Below are 21,621 nucleotides of genomic sequence, written 5' to 3'. Positions count from 1 at the left end.
GAGTGGAGAAAGCAGCCCTGGCTATAGTTAAAAGAATAGCACCAGGGAAGTGGTTTAGAATCCCTGGTGCTAGTGGTGTCCAGTGGTTTAGAATCCACCTGTCAATGCAGAGGACATGGGCTCAATCCCTGGTCCAGGAAGATTCCACATGCCACGGGACAACTAAGCCTGTGCACCACAACTACGCAAGACCATGGGTCTAGAGCCTGTGCTCTGGGAGAATAGAAGCCACTACAATGAGAAGCCCACACACCACAATTAGAGAGTAGCCCCTGCTCACTGCAACTAGAGAAAGGCCATATGCATCAATGAAGAGCCAGCAAACCAAAAATACATTAAAAAAAATAGTTGATACTGTCTGCTAAACCATCTGATCCTGGTGTTTTCATCTGTGACAGGCACTTTTATAAATACCTCTCTGTCTTCTGTGGATATTTCTCTTTTTGCACTTCATATCAGTGTTGACATCTGTATTGATAAAATACAATATTCTAGAAATGTCTATTATCACCATTTCCAAATTAATTTTCATTTATACAAATTTGTACAAATTAGGTCAATAATTTCTTTTCTATTTTTTAACTATTTATTTTACTTTTTAAAATATAAATTTATTTATTTTAATTGGAGGTTAATTACTTTACAATATTGTATTTGTTTTGCCATACATCAACACGAATCCGCCACAGGTATACACGTGTTCCCCATCCCGAACTCCTCTTCCTCCTTGGAGTATAGCCAATTAATGGGGCTTCCCAGGTGGCACTAGTAGTAAAGAACCTGCAGGAGACTAGAGTTCAATCCCTGAATCAGGAAGATCCCCTGGAGGAGGGCATGGCTACCCACTTCAGTATTGTTGCCTGGAGAATCCCATGCACAGAGGAGCCTGGCAGGCTATAGTCCATAGGGTTGCAAAGAGTCGGACACGACCGAAGCAACTTAGCACACACATAACCAATTAACAGTATTGTGATAGTTTCAGATGAACAGGGAAGGAACTTAGCCATACGTATATCTGTCTCCATTCTCCCAGGACAGTGATTTCTAATGTAAACTTATCGACATATTCTTCCTTTACACTTATCTCATTAAAAATTCATCTTGGACTCTCTCTGATTCCATGTATCTGCTGAGTACTTAAGTTAACGATGAAGCTAAATACTCTGAAGCTTAAGAAGAATACAATGGATACTAAGTGGAAGAACTTCTCAGGGAATCCTGGGAGACACATACATTTTGCTGCGTGTTGCTCCCAAGTCAACACTCTGATTTCTACTGCTCCTTCCATCTGAGATCCTGTCTCCATTGTGAATCATGAAAAAGTTAAGGGCCTCTCCAAGCACATCAACAGTCTCTTTGGAGACACTTATAAGAAAATTGGGGTTGTTTTTCATAATTAGTAACTGGGAAAACATTTTATCATAAACATTCTCAGCTCCCCAAGACTGCCCTGTCATTGTCACTACAAGAGAAATGGAATCGCAGTTCTCAAGGTGATGAGGTCACAGATCACAAACCCATTATCTCAGGGTCTGGCCGCTTCATTCTCACACACCTCCTGGCTTCCATGACCTTCACACTGAGCCCACCCTGCTGGCAATAGGAAGGAGTCAGGTATGGTATTTTCAGTCTGAGAGGCAGAGTCAGGAAGGGAGGTAATCTGAGCAAGTGTTCATGTCTGGAAAAGGAATTCTGGTGGCTAGAGAAGGATCAGATCCAGTGGCAAAGCAGGACAGGGAGGCAGAATAATTTCTTAGTTGTGAACTGAGCTTTCAAAAAGAAACTAGGGTATTAGCCCCTGCATCAAACCTGATGGCTCCTAATATAACCTAATTAAATTAATTATAACCTAATTAAATCCTCACTGTGGATGATCAATCATAAATAATCCCAGTGATAAAGAAGGATCATTTATTAGGTATTTAAGGGCTGTAGGGTTTTTAAATTTTTATTTATTTTATATTTACTTATTTGGCTGTCCTGGGTCTTCGTTGCTATGCAGGCTTTTCTCTAGTTGCAGTGCACGTGTTTCTCATTGTTGTGTCTTCTCTTGTTGCAGAGGACAGGCTCAGTAATTGTAGCTCCCAGGCTCTAGAACACATTATTTTGCCAACAAAGGTCTGTCTAGTCAACGCTACGGTTTTTCCAGTAGTCACGTATGGATGTGAGAATTGGACTATAAAGAAAGCTGAGCACCAAAGAATTGATGTTTTGGACCATGGTGCTGGAGAAGACTCTTGAGAGTCCCTTGGACTGCAAGGAGATCCAACCAGTCCATCCTAAAGGAAATCAGTCCTGAATATTCATTGGAAGGACTGATGCTGAAGTGGAAACTCCAATATTTTGTCCACCTGATGCAAAGAACTGACTCATTAGAAAAGACCTTGCTGCTAGGAAAGATTGAAGGTGAGAGGAGAAGGGGATGACAGAGGATGAGATGGTTGGATGGCATCACCGACTCAATGGACATGAGTTTGAGTAAACTTCAGGAGTTGGTGATGGACAGGGAGGCCTGGCGTGCTGCAGTCCATGGGGTCGCAAAGAGTCAGACATGACTGAGCGACTGAACTGAACTGAACTAGAACACAGACTCAGTAGTTGTGGTGCACGGCTTAGTTACTCCATGGTATGTGGGATCTTCCCGGATCAGGGATGGAACCCCTGTCTCCTGCATTGGCAGGTGGATTCTTTACCACTGAACCACTACGAAAGCCCTTTATAATTATGGGTTTCATAAAACAGTTGTCATGACCTAACATATCTTGTCTAACATATTTTATCTAAAGTTTAACAATACTCTCATTTGAATCAGTTCTAAGTCAGAAACACTAATACAGTATACTAATGCATATATATGGAATTTAGAAAGATGGTAATGATGACCTTATATGCAAGACAGCAAAAGAGACACAGCTGTATAGAACAGTCTTTTGGTCTCTGTGGGAGAAGGCAAGGGTGGGATAATTTGAGAGAATAGCATTGAAACATGTACATTATCATATGTGAAACAGATTGCCAGTCCAGGCTCAAGGCATGAGACAGGGTGCTCAGGGCTGGTGCACTGGGATGACCCTGAGGGATGGGATGGGAGGGAGGTGAGAGGGGGGTTCGGGATGGGGAACACATGTACATTCATGGCTGATTCACGTCAATGTATGGCAAAACCACTACAATATTGTTAAGTAATTCAGTTCAGTTCAGTTGCTCAGTTGAGTCCGACTCTTTGTGACCCCAAGAATTGCAGCACGCCAGGCCTCCCTGTCCATCACCAACTCCCAGAGCTCACTCAGACTCACGTCCATCGAGTCAGTGATGCCATCCAGCCATCTCATCCTCTGTCGTCCCCTTCTCTTCCTGCCCCCAATCCCTCCCAGAATCAGAGTCTTTTCCAATGAGTCAACTCTTTGCATGAGGTGGCCAAAGTATTGGAGTTTCAGCTTTAGCATTAGTCCTTCCAAAGAACACCCAGGACTGATTTCCTTTAGAATGGACTGGTTGGATCTCCTTGCAATCCAAGGGACTCTCAAGAGTCTTCTCCAACACCACAGTTCAAAAGCATCAGTTCTTCAGTGATCAGGTTTCTTCACAGTCCAACTCTCACATCCATACATGACCACAGGAAAAACCATAGCCTTGACTAGACGGACCTTTGTTGGCAAAGTAATGTCTCTGCTTTTGAATATGCTATCTAGTTGGTCATAACTTTCTTTCCAAGGAGTAAGCGTCTTTTAATTTCATGGCTGCAGTCACCATCTGCAGTGATTTTGGAACCCCCAAAAATAAAGTCTGACACTGTTTCCACTGTTTCCCCATCTATTTCCCAGGAAGTGGTGGGACCAGATGCCATGATCTTCGTTTTCTGAATGTTGAGCTTTAAGCCACCTTTTTCACTCTCCTCTTTCACTTTCATCAAGAGGCTTTTGAGTTCCTCTTCACCTTCTGCCATAAGGGTGGTGTCATCTGCATATCTGAGGTTACTGATATTTCTCCTGGCAATCTTGATTCCAGCTTGTGCTTCTTCCAGCCCAGCTTCTTCCAGCTCATGATGTACTCTGCATATAAGTTAAATAAGCAAGGTGACAATATACAGCCTTGACATAAAATAATTAGCCTCCAATTAAAATAAATAAATTTAAAAAAAATGTTCACCTGAAAAAAACATAAAGTTTAACAGTATTCTAACATCTATCTAAGCTCACAACTCATTTTATTATTTCAATTTATATGATATACAAGATTCCATATTCTCCAGGCTCCTTTGTACATCTCTTGTACTTTAATATCTTTCACAAATCTTGCCTTATGGTTAATAGTTTCACTTAATGTAAATATTAATAAATACTGAGCACTGAGACTAAAATTATTAATAACTTCATTTCAAGCCTCCCTTGTTTTATCACCTATTAGTATTTCATGTATCACAGTTTAGGAAACAAGGTAGTATTATCTGACAATTAATGTGGAAGATGCATTGTGTTTTTGTCCCTGGCATGACAGCAAATGAGTCCTGCTGCTGCCAAATTAATATTGAACAAATTTTATATTCATTCATTGCAACTTGGACTTGGGGAAGTTTCTGTAGAATTAGTCTCTAATTCCAGCTCTATATTATTATCTCTAAAATGTCATTCATATTGATAATGACCTATAGAATAAATCCCTAAATAAAAAGGAATTTTTTTACAACCAAAACTATAAAAAAATGAAGGTGATATGAAATAAAAGTATAACTACAAAACTAAAATATAGGTCTAGATTACTAGATAACCAGCTGATGTGATCAGTTAGTGTATCACACTGGTTGCAGCATAGTCTTAGTAACCAGCCTAGCCATATTTAAACCATTAGACCCAAACCAGTGTTGGGGTGAGTTTAGACAAACTGTTTAACCTCTATGTAACTTAGGTTTCCTCATCTTTTTAATGAGAATAATGCCAGTGCCTATCTCACACAGTTATGAAAATCAAAGAAGGTACTCTATATACGGGGCTTCCCTGGTGGTAAAGAATCCGCCTGCCAACACAGGAGACAGGGGTTCGATCCTTAGGTCTAGAAGATCCCCTAGAGAAGGAAATGGCAACTTACTCCAGTATTCTTGCCTGGAGAGTCCCATGGACAAAAAAGCTTGGTGGGCTACAGTCCATGGGGGTAGCCAAGAGCCAGACATGACTTAGCAACTAAAAAACAACAACCAAATATATGGCAGAATAGCAATAATTTCATGTAAGTGCTAAGTAAGCTGTATAAATATATTCACATTGGGAAGCCTCTTTACAAAACCAAACTTGAAGTAAATATTTCTCAGAGGGTATATTGGCTATCAGTTGATATGATAAATATAGCCCATACCATACATTCCCACAGAGGATACGCTGCTCTGAAGACAAATGTCAGCCACTGGGAACTAGCGGAATGGCCTCCAGATTTTGGGCAATTAAGAAAGGTTTATTTATCTCAGACTATTGCTGGAATCCTGGGCATTTTCTCTCTTCTTTACCTTTACCTCTTCCTTTACTACAGTGAATGCAGGTTGAGACCCACAGATTCGATTCTGAAACACCTGACTAGAGTCACTTCTTGGCCATTACCTTTGAAGGTGCCCCAGAGACAAGGGCAGCCTGTAGTTGAAGCGTGCATTCTGTGACTTATCCATTCAGATTTTGTTTTCTCTCCTTACAGAGCTGGCAGATCATGTCCATGGGCACCACCTGCCCCTTAAGTGTCTCCAGTCATCATGGATCAGCCCTAGGAAACCCAGGTGGGTGGAACTTTAAGTAAAGCTCCCACTTTGCTCTGCTGGACGCTGTATATGCTGGTAAATATCATTTTATTGCTGTGTATATGATTGCCAAATACAGTGACAAAACCATCACAAAGAACAAAAAATTGGGATACTGCTCTGCTGAATTTCATTAACAATGTCAGTGACTCACTACTTGGAGCAGGGTTATTATTGTCTGATGCTTCACCATCTGAGTTGCAGATCTGTAAGTTTCATCCTCGGAGAAGGCAATGGCACCCCACTCCAGTACTCTTGTCTGGAAAATCCCATGGACAGAGGAGCCTGGTGGGCTGCAGTCCAAGGGGTCGCTAAGAGTCAGACACGACTGAGCGACTTCAGTTTCACTTTCCACTTTCATGCATTGGAGGAGGAAATGGCAACCCACTCCAGAATTCTTGCCTGGAGAATCCCAGGGACAGGGGAGCCTGGTGGGCTACCGTCTATGGGGTCGCATAGAGTCAGACACAACTGAAGCGACTTAGCAGCAGCAGCAGCAGCAGCAGCAGCAAGCTTCATCCTGCACAGGAACAATCAGCAGATCAAACACATTCACGGGACAAGTTTTTCCCGGCAACTTCCAAGTTTTTTGTGTGTATGATAAGAATTTTTTAAAACCTCAAGATATACACATGAGATTATAATTGCACAGTTCAGTGGAATTCCTCAGCACCCAAACTTCCATAGGCAACACCCAGATCAAGAAACAGAATGTTCAGCTCTCCAAAACCCTTCCCAGGCCTCCTTGAGTAACTATCTCCAAGGATGTAATTCTATCATGTATATTGGTAGAAGTGGAATTGTTGGAATGTAGATTTGATTTATTCTAAATCAGAGATACCAAAGGAACATTTCATGCAAAGATGAGCTCGATAAAGGACAGAAATGGTATGGACCTAACAGAAGCAGAAGATATCAAGAAGAGGTGGAAAGAATACACAGAAGAACTGTACAAAAAAGATCTTCACAACCCAGATAATCACGATGATGTGATCACTCACCTAGAGCCAGACATCCTGGAATGTGAAGTCAAGTGGGCCTTAGAAAGCATCACTACGAACAAAAGCTAGTGGAGGTGATGGAATTCCAGTTGAGCTATTCCAAATCCTGAAAGATGATGCTGTGAAAGTGCTGCACTCAATATGCCAGCAAATTTGGAAAACTCAGCAGTGGCCACAGGACTGGAAAAGGTCAGTTTTCATTCCAATGCCAAAGAAAGGCAATGCCAAAGAATGCTCAAACTACTGCACAATTGCACTCATCTCACACGCTAGTAAAGTAATGCTCAAAATTCTCCAAGCCAGGCTTCAGCAATACATGAACCGTGAACTTCCTGATGTTCAAGCTGGTTTTAGAAAAGGCAGAGGAACCAGAGATCAAATTGCTAACATCCGCTGGATCATAGAAAAAGCAAGAGAGTTCCAGAAAAGCATCTATTTCTGCTTTATTGACTATGCCCAAAGCCTTTGACTGTGTGGATCACAAGAAACTGTGGAAAATTCTGAAAGAGATGGGAATACCAGACCACCTGATCTGCCTCTTGAGAAATCTGCATGCAGGTCAGGAAGCAACAGTTAGAACTGGACATGGAACAACAGACTGGTTCCAAATAGGAAAGGGAGTACATCAAAGTTGTATATTGTCACCCTGTTTATTTAACTTATATGCAGAGTACATCATGAGAAACGCTGGACTGGAAGAAACACAAACTGGAATCAAGATTGCCGGGAGAAATATCAATAACCTCAGATATGCAGATGACACCACCCTTATGGCAGAAAGTGAAGAGGAACTAAAAAGCCTCTTGATGAAAGTGAAAGTGGAGAGTGAAAAAGTTGGCTTAAAGCTCAACATTCAGAAAACAAAGATCATGGCATCTGGTCCCATCACTTCATGGGAAATAGATGGGGAAATAGTGGAAACAGTGTCAGACTTTATTTTTGGGGGTTCCAAAATCACTGCAGATGGTGACTGCAGCCATGAAATTAAAAGATGCTTACTCCTTGGAAGGAAAGTTATGACCAACCTAGATAGCATATTCAAAAGCAGAGACATTACTTTGCCAACAAAGGTCCGTCTAGTCAAGGCTATGGTTTTTCCTGTGGTCATGTATGGATGTGAGAGTTGGACTGTGAAGAAGGCTGAGTGCCGAAGAATTGATGCTTTTGAACTGTGGTGTTGGAGAAGACTCTTGAGAGTCCCTTGGACTACAAGGAGATCCAACCAGTCCACTCTGAAGGAGATCAGCCCTGGGATTTCTTTAGAAGGAATGATGTTAAAGTTGAAACTCCAGTACTTTGGCCACCTGATGTGAAGAGTTGACTCATTGGAAAAGACTCTGATACTGGGAGGGATTGGGAGCAGGAGGAGAAGGGGACAACAGAGGATGAGATGGCTGGATGGCATCACTGACTCGATGGACGTGAGTCTCAGTGAACTCTGGGAGTTGGTGATGGACAGGGAGGCCTGGCGTGCTGCGATTCATGGGGTCGAAAAGACACGACTGAGCGACTGATCTGATCTGAATGGTTAAGAGATCAGATCACTTTTGCTCATTTGATAATTTACTTAATTGGAATTATAGCCCAGGAACTCTTTCATATTGACTTTGTTTCCATTCTGGATAATTTTGTGAATTTATCTGTATCATTTCATCCTACTGCTAGCATTCATTCACACTGCTGTTTAGGATACCATTGTGAATAAGAGTAAATTAACTGATTCATTCTACTGTTAATGGGCAAGTGGGTAGTTTTGAGTCTGGGACTATTATGAGGAATGAGTAATTCATAATTCTGGCATACAAATCCTATAACCAATCTGTGATACATGTACAAGTTTCTGAGTATGTTCATGGGAGTGGAATTATCGGCATATAGGATTACATCTTGTCTGCTGAAATAGGTACCACAACTTTCCAATATTTTGGTACCAGCTTTAACAACTACCACCAGTGCACGAGATTCTCGGTAGACCACATCTTAGCCAAAACTTGTTATCTCTGTCATTTCTATTTCTGATTTCTTGCTGGTGTTTGACGATAGGTGGTGGTTATATTTTAATTTTTGATGACTAGACATTGAATTATTTTACACAGGTATTATGCAATGACTAATCTGGTTTTCAAAACTTCTGTAGGAAAGATTTGCCTATTGTGTTTTTCATTGTGTCATCTGCAAGACTTCTCTGTTCTGGTTACAAGTTGTATCTCAGTGTGTGTGTTTTGATAAAAATCGTTTTTATTCACATTAGCTATAGTCATTTCACCTCTATGGGTAATATTTTTTTGAGCTGTTTAGGATATATCTTAATTGCAAGACCATGGAAATATTGTTTTTCTAAAAACAAACACTGTTTCTCTTTAAAACTGAGATGAGAAATCCATGCAGAATTCATTTGTTATGTGATGTGGGTAATGATAGAGACTTCTTAAAAAGATTTTTTTGGATGTGGACCATTTTTAAAGTCTTTATGGAATTTGATACAACGTAGCTTCTGTTTTATGTTTTGGTTTTTTGGCCTAGAGGCATGTGGGATTAGGTCCCCATCCAAGGATTGAACCTGCACCCCCTGCACTAGAAGGCAAAGTCTTAACCAGTGGACCACAGGGAAGTCTCTGAGGCTTTTCTTTTCTGCAACATGTCTAGCAAATGTCAGCCTATTCTGGTTTTTTATGTTGTATTACACTTTGGTTCCATTTGCTGTCACTTGTCACTGTTTCCCCTAGGTTAACTTCACTTCATCCTTACTGATGACTTTCCCACTGAAATATACAGGCTATCTCTCCATCTCTTTCCATCTTGCGAAGTCTTGGCAACTGATCAGGAGCCAACAAGTACCATTACTCAGTACTTGGTGGCAAAAGTCTTCAATGAGTCTTTTTGCTTAGAGGAATGTTTGTTGCCATAACTTCAAAGAAAACATGTCAAATGACAGAATCTCCCCCCAGGGATGTGGCAATAGGAATCATCTTCCTGTCACAGACTATGATTGGAATTCTGGGCAATTTCTCCCTTCTTTATCAGTACCTATTCATTTACCACACTGGATGCAGGATGTGGGCCATGGATTTGATTTGCAAACACCTGACGATAGCCAACTTCTTGGTCATTTTCTCTAAAGGAGTTTCTCAGGCAATAGTAGCTTTTGGGTTGAAACACGTTTTCAGTGATTTTGCAAGAAAGCTTCTTTTGTATGTTCATACAGTGGGAAGGGGTATGTCTATCAGCATCGTATTTCTTGAGTGTCTTCCAAGCCATTACGATCAGTCCAATGAACTCCTGTTGAAAGGCTCTTAAAGCCCCCCAAAATGTTGGCTTTTGCATTTTCCTCTTCTGGACCCAATACACATTTGTAAATTTAATTTTTCCCATGTATATGTTGTATATGTTAAGCGGATGGAGCATGCATGACAAACATCACAGAGACATAGGGTACTGTTTTATTAATTATCATGAGAAAGAAACAGGCTCAGTGTGTGCAGCACTGATAGCGGTCCCTGAAGTTGTATTTTTTGTGCTCACAATCTGGACCAGTGGCTTCATCATTGTCATCCTACACAGACACAAACAACGAGTCCAAAACATTCCTAGGAAGAAACTGTCTCCCAGATCCTCTGCTGAGTCCAGAGCTACCCAGAACCTCCTTGTTCTTGTGAGCACCTTTGTATCTTTTTACACCCTTTCCTCTGTACTTCACGTTCCTTATTTTGTTTTTCATAATCCCACTTAGTTGTTCCTGAAAACTTCTGCCCTAATTTCTGTGTGTTTTCCAACTGTCAGCCCCTTTCTGCTCATGAGCCTTGACTCCATGACACCCAGGCTCTACTTTGTGTGGATAATGAATACAAAAGCTGTCACTTTTAGTCAGAATTATGTAAATTGTTAGTTTTTGCACAATAATCCATTGTCTATGCATTCATCACTTGAGAATGTTAATGCAGAAACTTAGGGGAAAATCAAAACTCTTTCTAACGACATGCTAGTGGAACTTTCCTGGCAATCCAGTAGTTCAGACTCCACGCTTCCACTGCCGGGCAGCAGGTTTGATCCCTGGTCGGGGAACTAAGATCCTGCAAGCTGCAGGGCATGACCAAAAAAAGTCACAATGTGTTGATTATACTTGTGAATGGCCATTTGGGATTAATAAAATCCATAGAGAATTAACTTTTTTAAAAAGCCACCCTTTAAAAGATTTTTAATAAAAAATAAAATCCATGCTAATGGGTTTTGGGCTTTTCAGCTGGTTGAATGTGGAACCTACATTGCTATGAAATGTGAAAGTGTCAGTCGCTCAGTCATGTCCAACTCTTTGTGACCCTATGGACTGTAGCCCATTAGTCTCCTCTGTATGTGGAATTCTCCAAGAATACTGGAGTGGGTTGCCATTCCATTCTCCATGGGATTTTCCTGACCCAGGGATCAAACACAGGTCTCCTGCATTGCAGACAGATTCTTTATTGTCTGAACCACCAGAGAAGCCCCCTACATTGCTGGAGTAGGGGTGAATTAAGCCTCATCATGAAACATAGTATACTGTAGATATTAAACTTAATCAAATGAGGCAAATGAATAGATCTGGTCTTATGTGTCAGAAGAAAAGAACAGTCGACCATCTGGTGTACATGTGGGAATATTTGCCAGCAGTGAATATGGCAAAGAAACAAGGCACAGACATTGTTGGAAGACAATTATGGATTTCTCATGTATGGGCCTTATAGTTTTTTTCCTGTTTCCCTGAAAAACAGCTTTGGGGAAAAAGGTACAGAGTCACCCTCTGGAACAGTGGATAGATTTGTTTGCTCTACGGGTAAATAAAGATGTTTCCCTTTGGGGCAAATGGTAAGGCAGGCTCGCTTTCAGTTCCCTTAAAAAAACCAATTATTTATTTATGGCTGTGCTGGGTCTTGGTTGCTGTGCAGGCTTTTCTCTTGTTGCAGTGCAAAGGCTCGAGGGCACGTAGGCTTCAGCAGTTGTGGGACAGGGCTCAGTAGCTGCAGCAGGCAGGCTCAATAGTTGTGGTGAATGGCTTAGTTGCTCCAAGGCATGTGGGATCTTCCCAGATGAGGGATCAAACCCACCTCCCCTGCATTGGCAGATGGATTCTTAACCACTGGACCATCAGGGAAGTTCCCTAGGTTGGGTTTTCCCATCCCAATTCCTCAGCTGTATGCTACACTATTAATGTTGCTGCTGCTGCTAAGTCGCTTCAGTCGTTTCTGACTCTGTGCGACCCCATAGATGGCAGCCCACTAGGCTCCTCTGTCCCTGGGATTCTCCAGGCAAGAACACTGGAGTGGGTTGCCATTTCCCTCTCCAATGCATGAAAGTGAAAAGTGAAAGTGAAGTCGCTCAGGTAAATCAAGGCCTTGGAGAAGGAAATGGCAACCCACTCCAGTATTCTTGCCTGGAGAATCCCATGGACAGAGGAGCCTGGTGGGCTACAGTCCATGGGGTCACAAAGAGCCGGACATGACTCAGTGTCTAAGCACAAATCAAAGCCAGTGCAAGCCACGGGTCTTACACAGGCACACGCACACAAAAAAGGCCATGTTGAAGTACAATCATATGGTGCACACTTACAAACAGTACTTCAAACGTTAAAGAGGGCAATGCGTGCGTGCTAAGTCGCTTCAGTTGTATCTGACTCTTTGTGACCCCATGGACTGTAGCCCACTGGGCTCCTCTGTCCATGGGATTCTCCAAGCAGGAATACTTGCCATTTTCTTCTTCAGGGGATCTTCCTGACCCAGGGATCAAACCCACATCTCTTACATCTCCTGCATTGGCAGATGGGTTCTTTACCACTAGCGCCACCTGGGAAGCCATGGTCTAAAGTTGTACTGCTGTGGTATTTATTCATATCCACATAAATATGCAAGGGGTAGAGTGTAGGGAAGAAAAAAAAAACTCAAGAAAGTTATGAATATATATTCATAAGATTGTATGTTGTTTGATTCCATCATGCAAAGAAATTGCTACAGATGCCTTTCAATCTTGACTGTCTGCAGATGTATTGTTAGTATTTGTTATGAAGTACCACAGTGAAGTGGATAGGCTTGATAAGGTAGAAAAAACTTCATTTAGAGTTTTACAATGATTAAATTTTATTAATAAAGCCTGATAACTATGACACATTCTGAATAAAATAGTATCATAGTGATATAGTGGTTATACATGAATCTTACACATGCATAGAGCATTCTGGGTGTTTTGATTAAGTTTTCCTCTCTGATAACTGATCTCTCTTTTTTGAATTTATTTATAGGATGTTTTTGCAGCAAGTGGGATCTAGTTCCCTGACCAAGGACCAAACCCAGGCCCCCTGCATTGGAAGCAAGGAGTCTTAGCCCCTGGACCACCAGGGAAGTTTGAGGTGTTAGTTGCTCAGTTATGTCTGACACTTTGTGACTCCATGGACTATAGCTCACCAGGCTCCTTGTCCATGGAATTCCCAAGCAAAAATACTGGAGTGGGTTGCCATGCCATTCTCCAGGGGATCTTCCCGACCCAGGGACTGAACCCAGGTCTCCTGCAATGCAGGCGGATTCTTTACAGTCTGAGCCATCAGGGAAGCCCTGGACCACCAGGGATGTCCCAGATAACTGCTCTCTTTAGTTACTAAGAGTAAGACTAATTTTTCCCTCATCTTTGACATACAACAGTTATTTTCTTTGAAAAGAGAGGATGACCGTGATTTCCTCTCCATTAGTTCTACCACATAAAGCAATCCCTACTAACATATCATCCTATTGTCACGAAAATCTCAGTCTCTTAATGGCTGCTCTGTTTCACACTCGACAGGTAGAGCATTGGTTTCTCAGAATCCAGTGGGTCCTCAGTCATAGCAACAAACCTGTACAAGAGGATCTGGAATTATTATGACTTACATCATTGTTTTATATATATTCTCCTCCCATCCCTGTGCTCTCATTCAGAAACACTATGCTGCTGCTGCTGCTGCTGCTAAGTCACTTCAGTCATGTCCGACTCTGTGTGACCACATAGACAGCAGCCCACCAGGCTCCCCCGTCCCTGGGATTCTCCAGGTAAGAACACTGGAGTGGGTTGCCATTTCCTTCTCCAATGCATGAAAGTGAAAAGTGAAAATGAAGTCGCTCAGTTGTGTCCAACCCTTAGCGACCCCATGGACTGCAGCCTACCAGGCTCCTCCATCCATGGGATCTTCCAGGCAGGATTACTGGAGTGGGGTGCCATTGCCTTCTCCGCAGAAACACTATATTGTATGTTAAAATTCAGTGTCTTTGTCCTTTCCAGAAACATGAATATGAACAATCCCCATGATGGCTCAGACAGTAAAGAATATGCCTGTAATGCAGGAGACCTGGGTTCAATCCCTGGGTCAGGAAGATCCCCTGGAGAAGGGAATAGCTACCCACTCCAGTATTGCCTGGAGAGTTCCATGGACAGAAAAGCCTGGCAGAATACAGTCCATAGGGTCACAAATAAGTCAGACATGACTGAGCGACCAACACTTCACTTCCATCTGATAAAAGTGGGCCTTTTTATCTTTCTGATCCCTTCCTAGAGCCCATGATGGTAACATATGAAAAAAAAGTGAAGAAGAAGTAGCTCAGTCTTGTCCGACTCTTCATGACCCTAAATGTGAAGAATGTCACACTTCTTCTGCAACCCACCAGGCTCCTCCATCCTTGGGATTTTTCAGGCAAGAATACTGGAGTGGGTAGCCATCGCCTTCTCCAGGGGATCTTCCTGACCCAGGGATCGAACTCAGGTCTCCCACAGTGCAGGCAGACTCTTTACTATCTGAGCCACCAGGGAATCAAAGCATGTGACCTGGGTTTATCCCAGGTTGGGAAGATCCCCTGGAGGAGGGTATCAATCAGTTTTAAACTTTGGGTTGAAAGACATCAATAGTAACACAGCCTTTTCCAGAAACTTCATATAATAAAAGTACTTTTAAAAAGAATGAATGGTACATTTCCAAAGATCTCCTTGCTCTACCAACACCCATCATTTTATAAATTTCAAATGATTTTGACTTTTAATAATTGTGAAGAATTTAACATCTTAGGCTGACTCATCTAGGACTAGACACTTAGTTCTCCCAAGTATAAATTTTAAGTCTGTTGTTTAAAAGGATCAAGTGATTTACCCAATTCATCACATTTCTAAGGCTTTCTCTCCAGTATGAATTCTCTGGTGAATCCTAAAGTCAGGCCCCTTGTCCAAGGTAAGCAGCAGCGGCTGCGCTTTGCTGGAGCAGCCGTGAAGAGATAGCCCATGTCCAAGGTAAGAGAAATCCAAGTAAGACAGTAGGTGTTGTGAGAGCACATCAGAGGGCAGACACATTGAAACCATAATCACAGAAAACTAGTCAATCTAATCACACGGACCACAGCCTTGTCTAACTCAATGAAACGAAGTCATGCCCTGTGGGGCCACCCAAGACGGGAGGGTCATAGTGGACAGCTCTGACAGAATGTGCTCCCGTGGAAAGGGAATGGCAAACCACTTCAGTGTTCTTGCTTTGAGAACCCCATGAACAGTATAAAAAGGCAAAATGAAAGGATACTGAAAGAGGAACTCCCCAGGTCGGTAGGTGCCCAGTATGCTACTGGAGATCAGTGGAGAAATAACTCCAGAAAGAATGAAGGGATGGAGCCAAAGCAAAAACAATACCCAGTTGTGGATGTGACTGGTGATAGAAGCAAGGTCCAATGCCATATAGGAACCTGGAATGTCAGGTCCATGAATCAAGGCAAATTGGAAGTGGTCAAACAGGAGATGGCAAGAGTGAACGTCGACATTCTAAGAATCAGGGAACTAAAATGGATCAGAATGGATGAATTTAACTCAGATGACCATTATATCTATTACTGTGGGCAGGAATCCCTTAGAAGAAATGGAGTAGCCATCATGGTCAACAAAAGAGTCTGAAATGCAGTACTTGGATGCAGTCTCAAAAACGACAGAATCATCTGTTCGTTTCCAAGGCAAACCATTCAATATCATGGTAATCCAAGCCTATGCCCCAACCAGTAACACTGAAGAAGCTGAATTTGAATGGTTCTATGAAGACCTACAAGACCTTTTAGACTAACACCCCAAAAAAGATGTCCTTTTCATTATAGGGGACTGGAATGCAAAAGTAGGAAGTCAGGAAACACCTGGGGTAACAGGCAAATTTGGCCTTGGAATATGGAATGAAGCAGGGCAAAGGCTAATAGAGTTTTGCCAAAAGAACGCACTGGTCATAGCAAACACCCTCTTCCAACAACACAGGAGAAGACTCTACACATGGACATCACCAGATGGTCAACACCGAAATCAGATTGATTATATATCCTTTGCAGCCAAAGATGGAGAAGCTCTATACAGTCAGCAAAAACAAGACCAGGAGCTGACTGTGGCTCAGATCATGAACTCCTTATTGCCAAATTCGGACTGAAATTGAAGAAAGTAGGGAAAACCACTAGACCATTCAGGTATGACCTAAATCAAATCCCTTATGATTATACAGTGGAAGTGAGAAATAGATATAAGGGACTAGATCTGATAGATAGAGTGCCTGATGAATTATGGACGGAGGTTCGTGACATTGTACAGGAGACAGGGATCAAGACCATCCCCATGGAAAAGAAGTGCAAAAAAGCAAAATGGTTATCTGGGGAGGCCTTACAAATAGCTGTGAAAAGAAGAGATCAGATCAGATCAGTTACTCAGTCGTGTCCAACTCTTTGTGACCCCATGAATCACAGCACGCCAGGCCTCCCTGTCCATCACCAACTCCCAGAGTTCACTGAGACTCACGTCCATCGAGTCAGTGATGCCATCCAGCCATCTCATCCTCTGTTGTCCCCTTCTCTTCCTGCCTCCAATCCCTCCCAGCATCAGAGTCTTTTCCAGTGAGTCAACTCATCGCCTGAGGTGGCCAAAGTACTGGAGTTTCAGCTTTAGCATTATTCCTTCCAAAGAAATCCCAGGGCTGATCTCCTTCAGAATGGAGTGGTTGGATCTCCTTGCAGTCCAAGGGACTCTCAAGAGTCTTCTCCAACACCACAGTTCAAAAGCATCAATTCTTTGGTGCTTAGCAAGCGAAAGCAAAGGAGAAAAGGAAAGATATAAGCATCTGAATGCAGAGTTCCAAAGAATAGCATGGAGAGATAAGAAAGCCTTCCTCAGCAATCAATGCAAAGAAATAGAGGAAAACAACAGAATGGGAAAGACTAGATATCTTTTCAAGAAAATTAGAGATACCAAGGGAATATTTCATGCAAAGATGGGCTCGATAAAGGACAGAAATGGTATGGACCTAACAGAAGCAGAAGATATCAAGAAGAGGTGGCAAGAATACACAGAAGAACTGTACAAAAAAGATCTTCATGACCCAGATAATCATGATGGTGTGATCACTCACCTAGAGCCAGACATCCTGGAATGTGAAGTCAAGTGGACTTTAGAAAGAATCACTATGAACAAAGCTAGTGGAGGTGATGGAATTCCAGTTGAGCTATTTCAAATCCTGAAAGATGATGCTGTGAAAGTGCTGCGCTCAATATGCCAGCAAATTTGGAAAACTCAGCAGTGGCCACAGGACTGGAAAAGTCAGTTTTCATTCCAATCCCAAAGAAAGGCAATGCCAAAGAATGCTCAAATTACCACACAATTGCACTCATCTCACACGCTAGTAAACTAATGCTCAAAATTCTCCAAGCAATATGTGAACCATGAACTTCCAGATGATCAAGCTGGTTTTAGAAAAGGCAGAGGAACCAGAGATCAAATTGCCAACATGCGCTGGATCATCAAAGAAGCAAGAGAGTTCCAGAAAAACATCTATTTCTGCTTTATTGACTATGCCAAAGCTTTGACTGTGTGGATCACAATAAACTGTGGGAAATTCTGAAAGAGATGGGAATATCAGACCACCTGACCTGCCTCTTGAGAAACCTGTATGCAGGTCAGGAAGCAACAGTTAGAACTGGACATGGAACAACACACTGGTTTCAAATAGGAAAAGGAGTATGTCAAGGCTGTATATTGTCACCCTCCTTATTTAATGTCTATGCAGAGTACATCATGAGAAACGCTGGGCTGGAAGAAGCACAAGCTGGAATCAAGATTGCCGGGAGAAATATCAGTAACCTCAGATATGCAGATGACACCACCCTTATGGCAGAAAGTGAAGAGGAACTCAAAAGCCTCTTGATGAAAGTGAAAGTGGAGAGTGAAAAAGTTGGCTTAAAGCTCAACATTCAGAAAACGAAGATCATGGCATCTGGTCACATCACTCCATGGGAAATAGATAGGGAAACAGTGGAAACAGTGTCAGACTTTATTTTTTGGGGCTCCAAAATCACTGCAGATGGTGACTGCAGCCATGAAATTAAAAGACGCTTACTCCTTGGAAGGAAAGTTATGACCAACTAGATAGCATATTCAAAAGCAGAGACATTACTTTGCCAACAAAGTTTCGTCTAGTCAAGGCTATGGTTTTTCCAGTGGTCATGTATGGATGTAAGAGTTGGACTGTGAAGAAAGCTGCATGCCAAAGAATTGATGCTTTTAAACTGTGGTGTTGGATAAGACTCTTGAGAGTCCCTTGGACTGCAAGGAGATCCAATCAGTCCATTCTAAAGGAGATCAGTCCTGGGTGTTCTTTGGAAGGACTGATGCTAAAGCTGAAACTCCAGTACTTTGGCCACCTCATGAGAAGAGTTGACTCATTGGAAAAGAGTCTGATGCTAGGAGGGACTGGGGGCAGGAGGAGAAGGGGATGACAGAGGATGAGATGGCTGGATGGCATTGTTGACCCAATGGACATGAGTTTGAGTGTGCTCTGGGAGTTGGTGACGGACAGGGAGGCCTGGCGTGCTGCAGTTCATGGGGTCACTCAGCATCGGACATGACTGAGCGACTGAACTGAACTGAAAGTCAGACCATTGTCCAAAGCCCTTGCCACATTCAGTACACTTGTATGACTTCTCTCTGGTATGCGTTCTCTCATGACCCCAAAGGTTTGAGCATTTGATAAAGGCCTTATCACACACATTACATTTGTGTGGCTTCTCTTCAGGATGTATATTCTGATGTCGAGTGAGGCTTGAGTACTGTTTAAAGGCTTTGCCACACTCATTACATTTGTAAGGTTTCTCTCCAGTATGAATTCTCTGATGAATTCTAAAGTTTGAGTTTTGACTAAAGGCCTTGCTGCATATGTTACATTTATAAGGTTTCTCTCCCATATAGATCCTCTGATGTCTGGTGAGATGCGAACCCCAGTTAAAGGATTTACCACATTCATTACATTTGTAAGGTTCCTCTCTACCATGAATTCTCTGATGAGCCTCCAAACTTGAGCTCTGACTAAAAGTATTATCAAGTATATTAGATTCAACGTGTTTCTTTTTGGTAATTATTTTCTGATTTCTAGTAAGTTGTACAAATTTTGTATAGGCCTTGTCACACTCATGACATTTGTAAGGTTTCTCTCTGGTATGGTTCCTTTTATGTTTCGTTAGGCTTGAACACATGGTGAAGGTTTTGCCACACTCATTACACTTGTAAGGTTTCTCACCAGTGTGGATTCTCTGCTGTTCTGTAAGACTTGAACATTGGATGCAAGCCTTACCACATTCGTTACATTTATACGGTTTTTCTTCAGTATGAATTTTCTGATGTTTCACCAGACTTGAAATGTGGATGAAAGCCTTGCCACACACAGTACATTTGTGTGGCTTCTCTCCAGGATGTACGTTCTGATGCTTAGTCAAGTGTGAGCACTGCTTAAAAGCTTTGCCACTCTCCTTACATTTATAAGGTTTCTCACCGGTATGAATTCTTTGGTGAATCCTGAGGGTAGACCACTGCCTAAAAACCTTGCCATATTCAACACATTTGTATGGTTTCTCTCCAGTATGAATTCTCTCATGATCCCAAAGATATGAACGTTTGGTAAAACTCTTGCCATACTCATTATATTTGTAAGGTTTCTCTCCAGTGTGAATTCGCTCATGAAGCCAAAGTTCTGAACATTTGGTAAATGCCTTGCCACATTTATTGCATTTGTGTGGTTTCTCTTCCGTATGAATTCTCCAGTGATTTGTAAGGTGGGAATTTCAATTAAAGACCTTGTCACATATATTACATTTATATGGTTTCTCTCCAATATGGATTCTCTGATGTCTTGTGAGGTTTGAGAATTGTTTAAATGCTTTACTGCACTCATTACATTTGTAAGGTCTCTGCTCAGAATGAATTCTCTGATGGCTAACAAGGATCTGAATGATGGCTAAAAGTCTTTCCACAGTCATTACATTTGTACAGTTTTCCTCTAATGTTGGTTTTCTGCTGCTGTGTACGTAATGAAGGATACATAAGACCTTTCCATATTTATTAGAAATGTTGGTTTTGACACTAGGAGGAAATCTTTGAAGTGATAAAATTGAGGAACAAGTTTTGATAGACTTTTCTACTTAATTACACTCATAAATTTTCTCTTCAGTTTGAAATCTCTACCATTCCGTCAGATGTGACTGAAAGCTTAATCCAATTCTATTTTCAAAACATTTTGTATACTTGCTTCCTGCATAAACTGTGCCATTTTTTATTTTTAACAAATTCTTTACAAATGACTTCCTGTTTTTTAAAAACTGACATGTACTTTTTCTTAAAGAAACTGAGCATCTTTTCATGTGATAAAGAAACACTTGGTTTTAAAGGCAAATCAATCCTAGGTTTGCTATCTTGTTCACCTTTTCTACCAGTGAGATTTATGTTATTTGCCATAAGTGTTCCTTTGGAATTTCTTCCTGCATATCCACACTTATTCTCAAATTCAAAGGTATTTCCCCAGACTTCACTGAAGTCAGATTCTTCAATACCATGGTTTCCGAATCTTCCCAAGACCACTGGTTGGTATAATTCTCTGTTATTAATATACTTCTTCTGTAATAATTCCTTGGTCATGAACCTAATGGAGGTATATGAAAGATAACCACAGCCTTCATATTAACTAGAGTTGGAAGGTGAATGTTACACTAAAAGTAATATTTACATTGAAGAGATAAAAACTTCTCTATCAAACTCTATAAATGTTTAAGAATAGAAAGCTAATAGAATTCTTTAATAAAAGATACATGCACTTCAAATTATTTCAAGTGAAGCCTACTCTCAAACACACTATAACCAGATTGTTCACACCGTGTAAACTTATATAATCCCTGCAACTGTATCCTTTGACTACCACACCAGTGCACACACAGATTGACAACAGACAAATAGGTGTCTCATATTTGAAGTCAGAAGGTAATGGGAAGAGATTTTAAAACTGCTAAGAAAAGTAACTGTCTATCAAGAATTCTATGTACGTCTAAACTATTCTTTAAAAATAAAGGAAAAATTACCTATGGCTGATTCATGTTGATGTATGGCAGAAACCAATACAATTGTAAAGCAATTATCCTTCAATTAAAAATAAATAAAGTTTTAAAAAAGTTAAATATACACCTAAAAATAAGTAAAGGAAAAATTAGGACATTGCCAAGGAAACAAAAACAGAGAGTCTGTTGCCAGCAGACTCATCCTATAAAAAAATGATAAGTGATACTTACATAGCCAAATATAAGGTCAGTATTAATAAATACTTTTGGTGTGTAACTTCTCTTTTTCCCCTATTGACTTAAAAGACAACATACAACAGTAATTTTGCATCTACGCTGATGGACAGACAATGTATGGAGATCTAGTTTGGGATAATAACAAGCAAGGAGGGAGAGACAATATAAAAGGAACACGGTTCTTGTATACTATTGAAATTAAGTTGGTATTAATTTAACTACATTGTTTAAAGTAAGATTT

At 41.3% G+C, this 21,621-nt stretch overlaps 1 protein-coding gene across 1 annotated transcript in view; it reads right to left on the bottom strand.

Annotated features, from left to right (window-relative positions):
* The window catches only part of LOC113875842 (zinc finger protein 665-like), a 118,540-nt gene extending 97,329 nt beyond the window's left edge, over positions 1–21,211 (bottom strand). Inside the window, 1 exon segment of the mRNA XM_027514508.1 lies at positions 18,635–21,211. Within this exon segment, the coding sequence (XP_027370309.1) occupies positions 18,635–20,075 (1,441 nt within the window). The 5' untranslated portion in view covers positions 20,076–21,211.
* Positions 21,212–21,621: the final 410 nt, after the last annotated feature.

The sequence above is a fragment of the Bos indicus x Bos taurus genome, chromosome 18, assembly GCF_003369695.1.
Source record: "Bos indicus x Bos taurus breed Angus x Brahman F1 hybrid chromosome 18, Bos_hybrid_MaternalHap_v2.0, whole genome shotgun sequence".
Classification (NCBI taxonomy): Eukaryota; Metazoa; Chordata; class Mammalia; order Artiodactyla; family Bovidae; genus Bos; species Bos indicus x Bos taurus.
The sequence above is the reverse complement of the archived record's forward strand: the minus strand, read 5'-3'. Positions and strand labels throughout refer to the sequence as shown.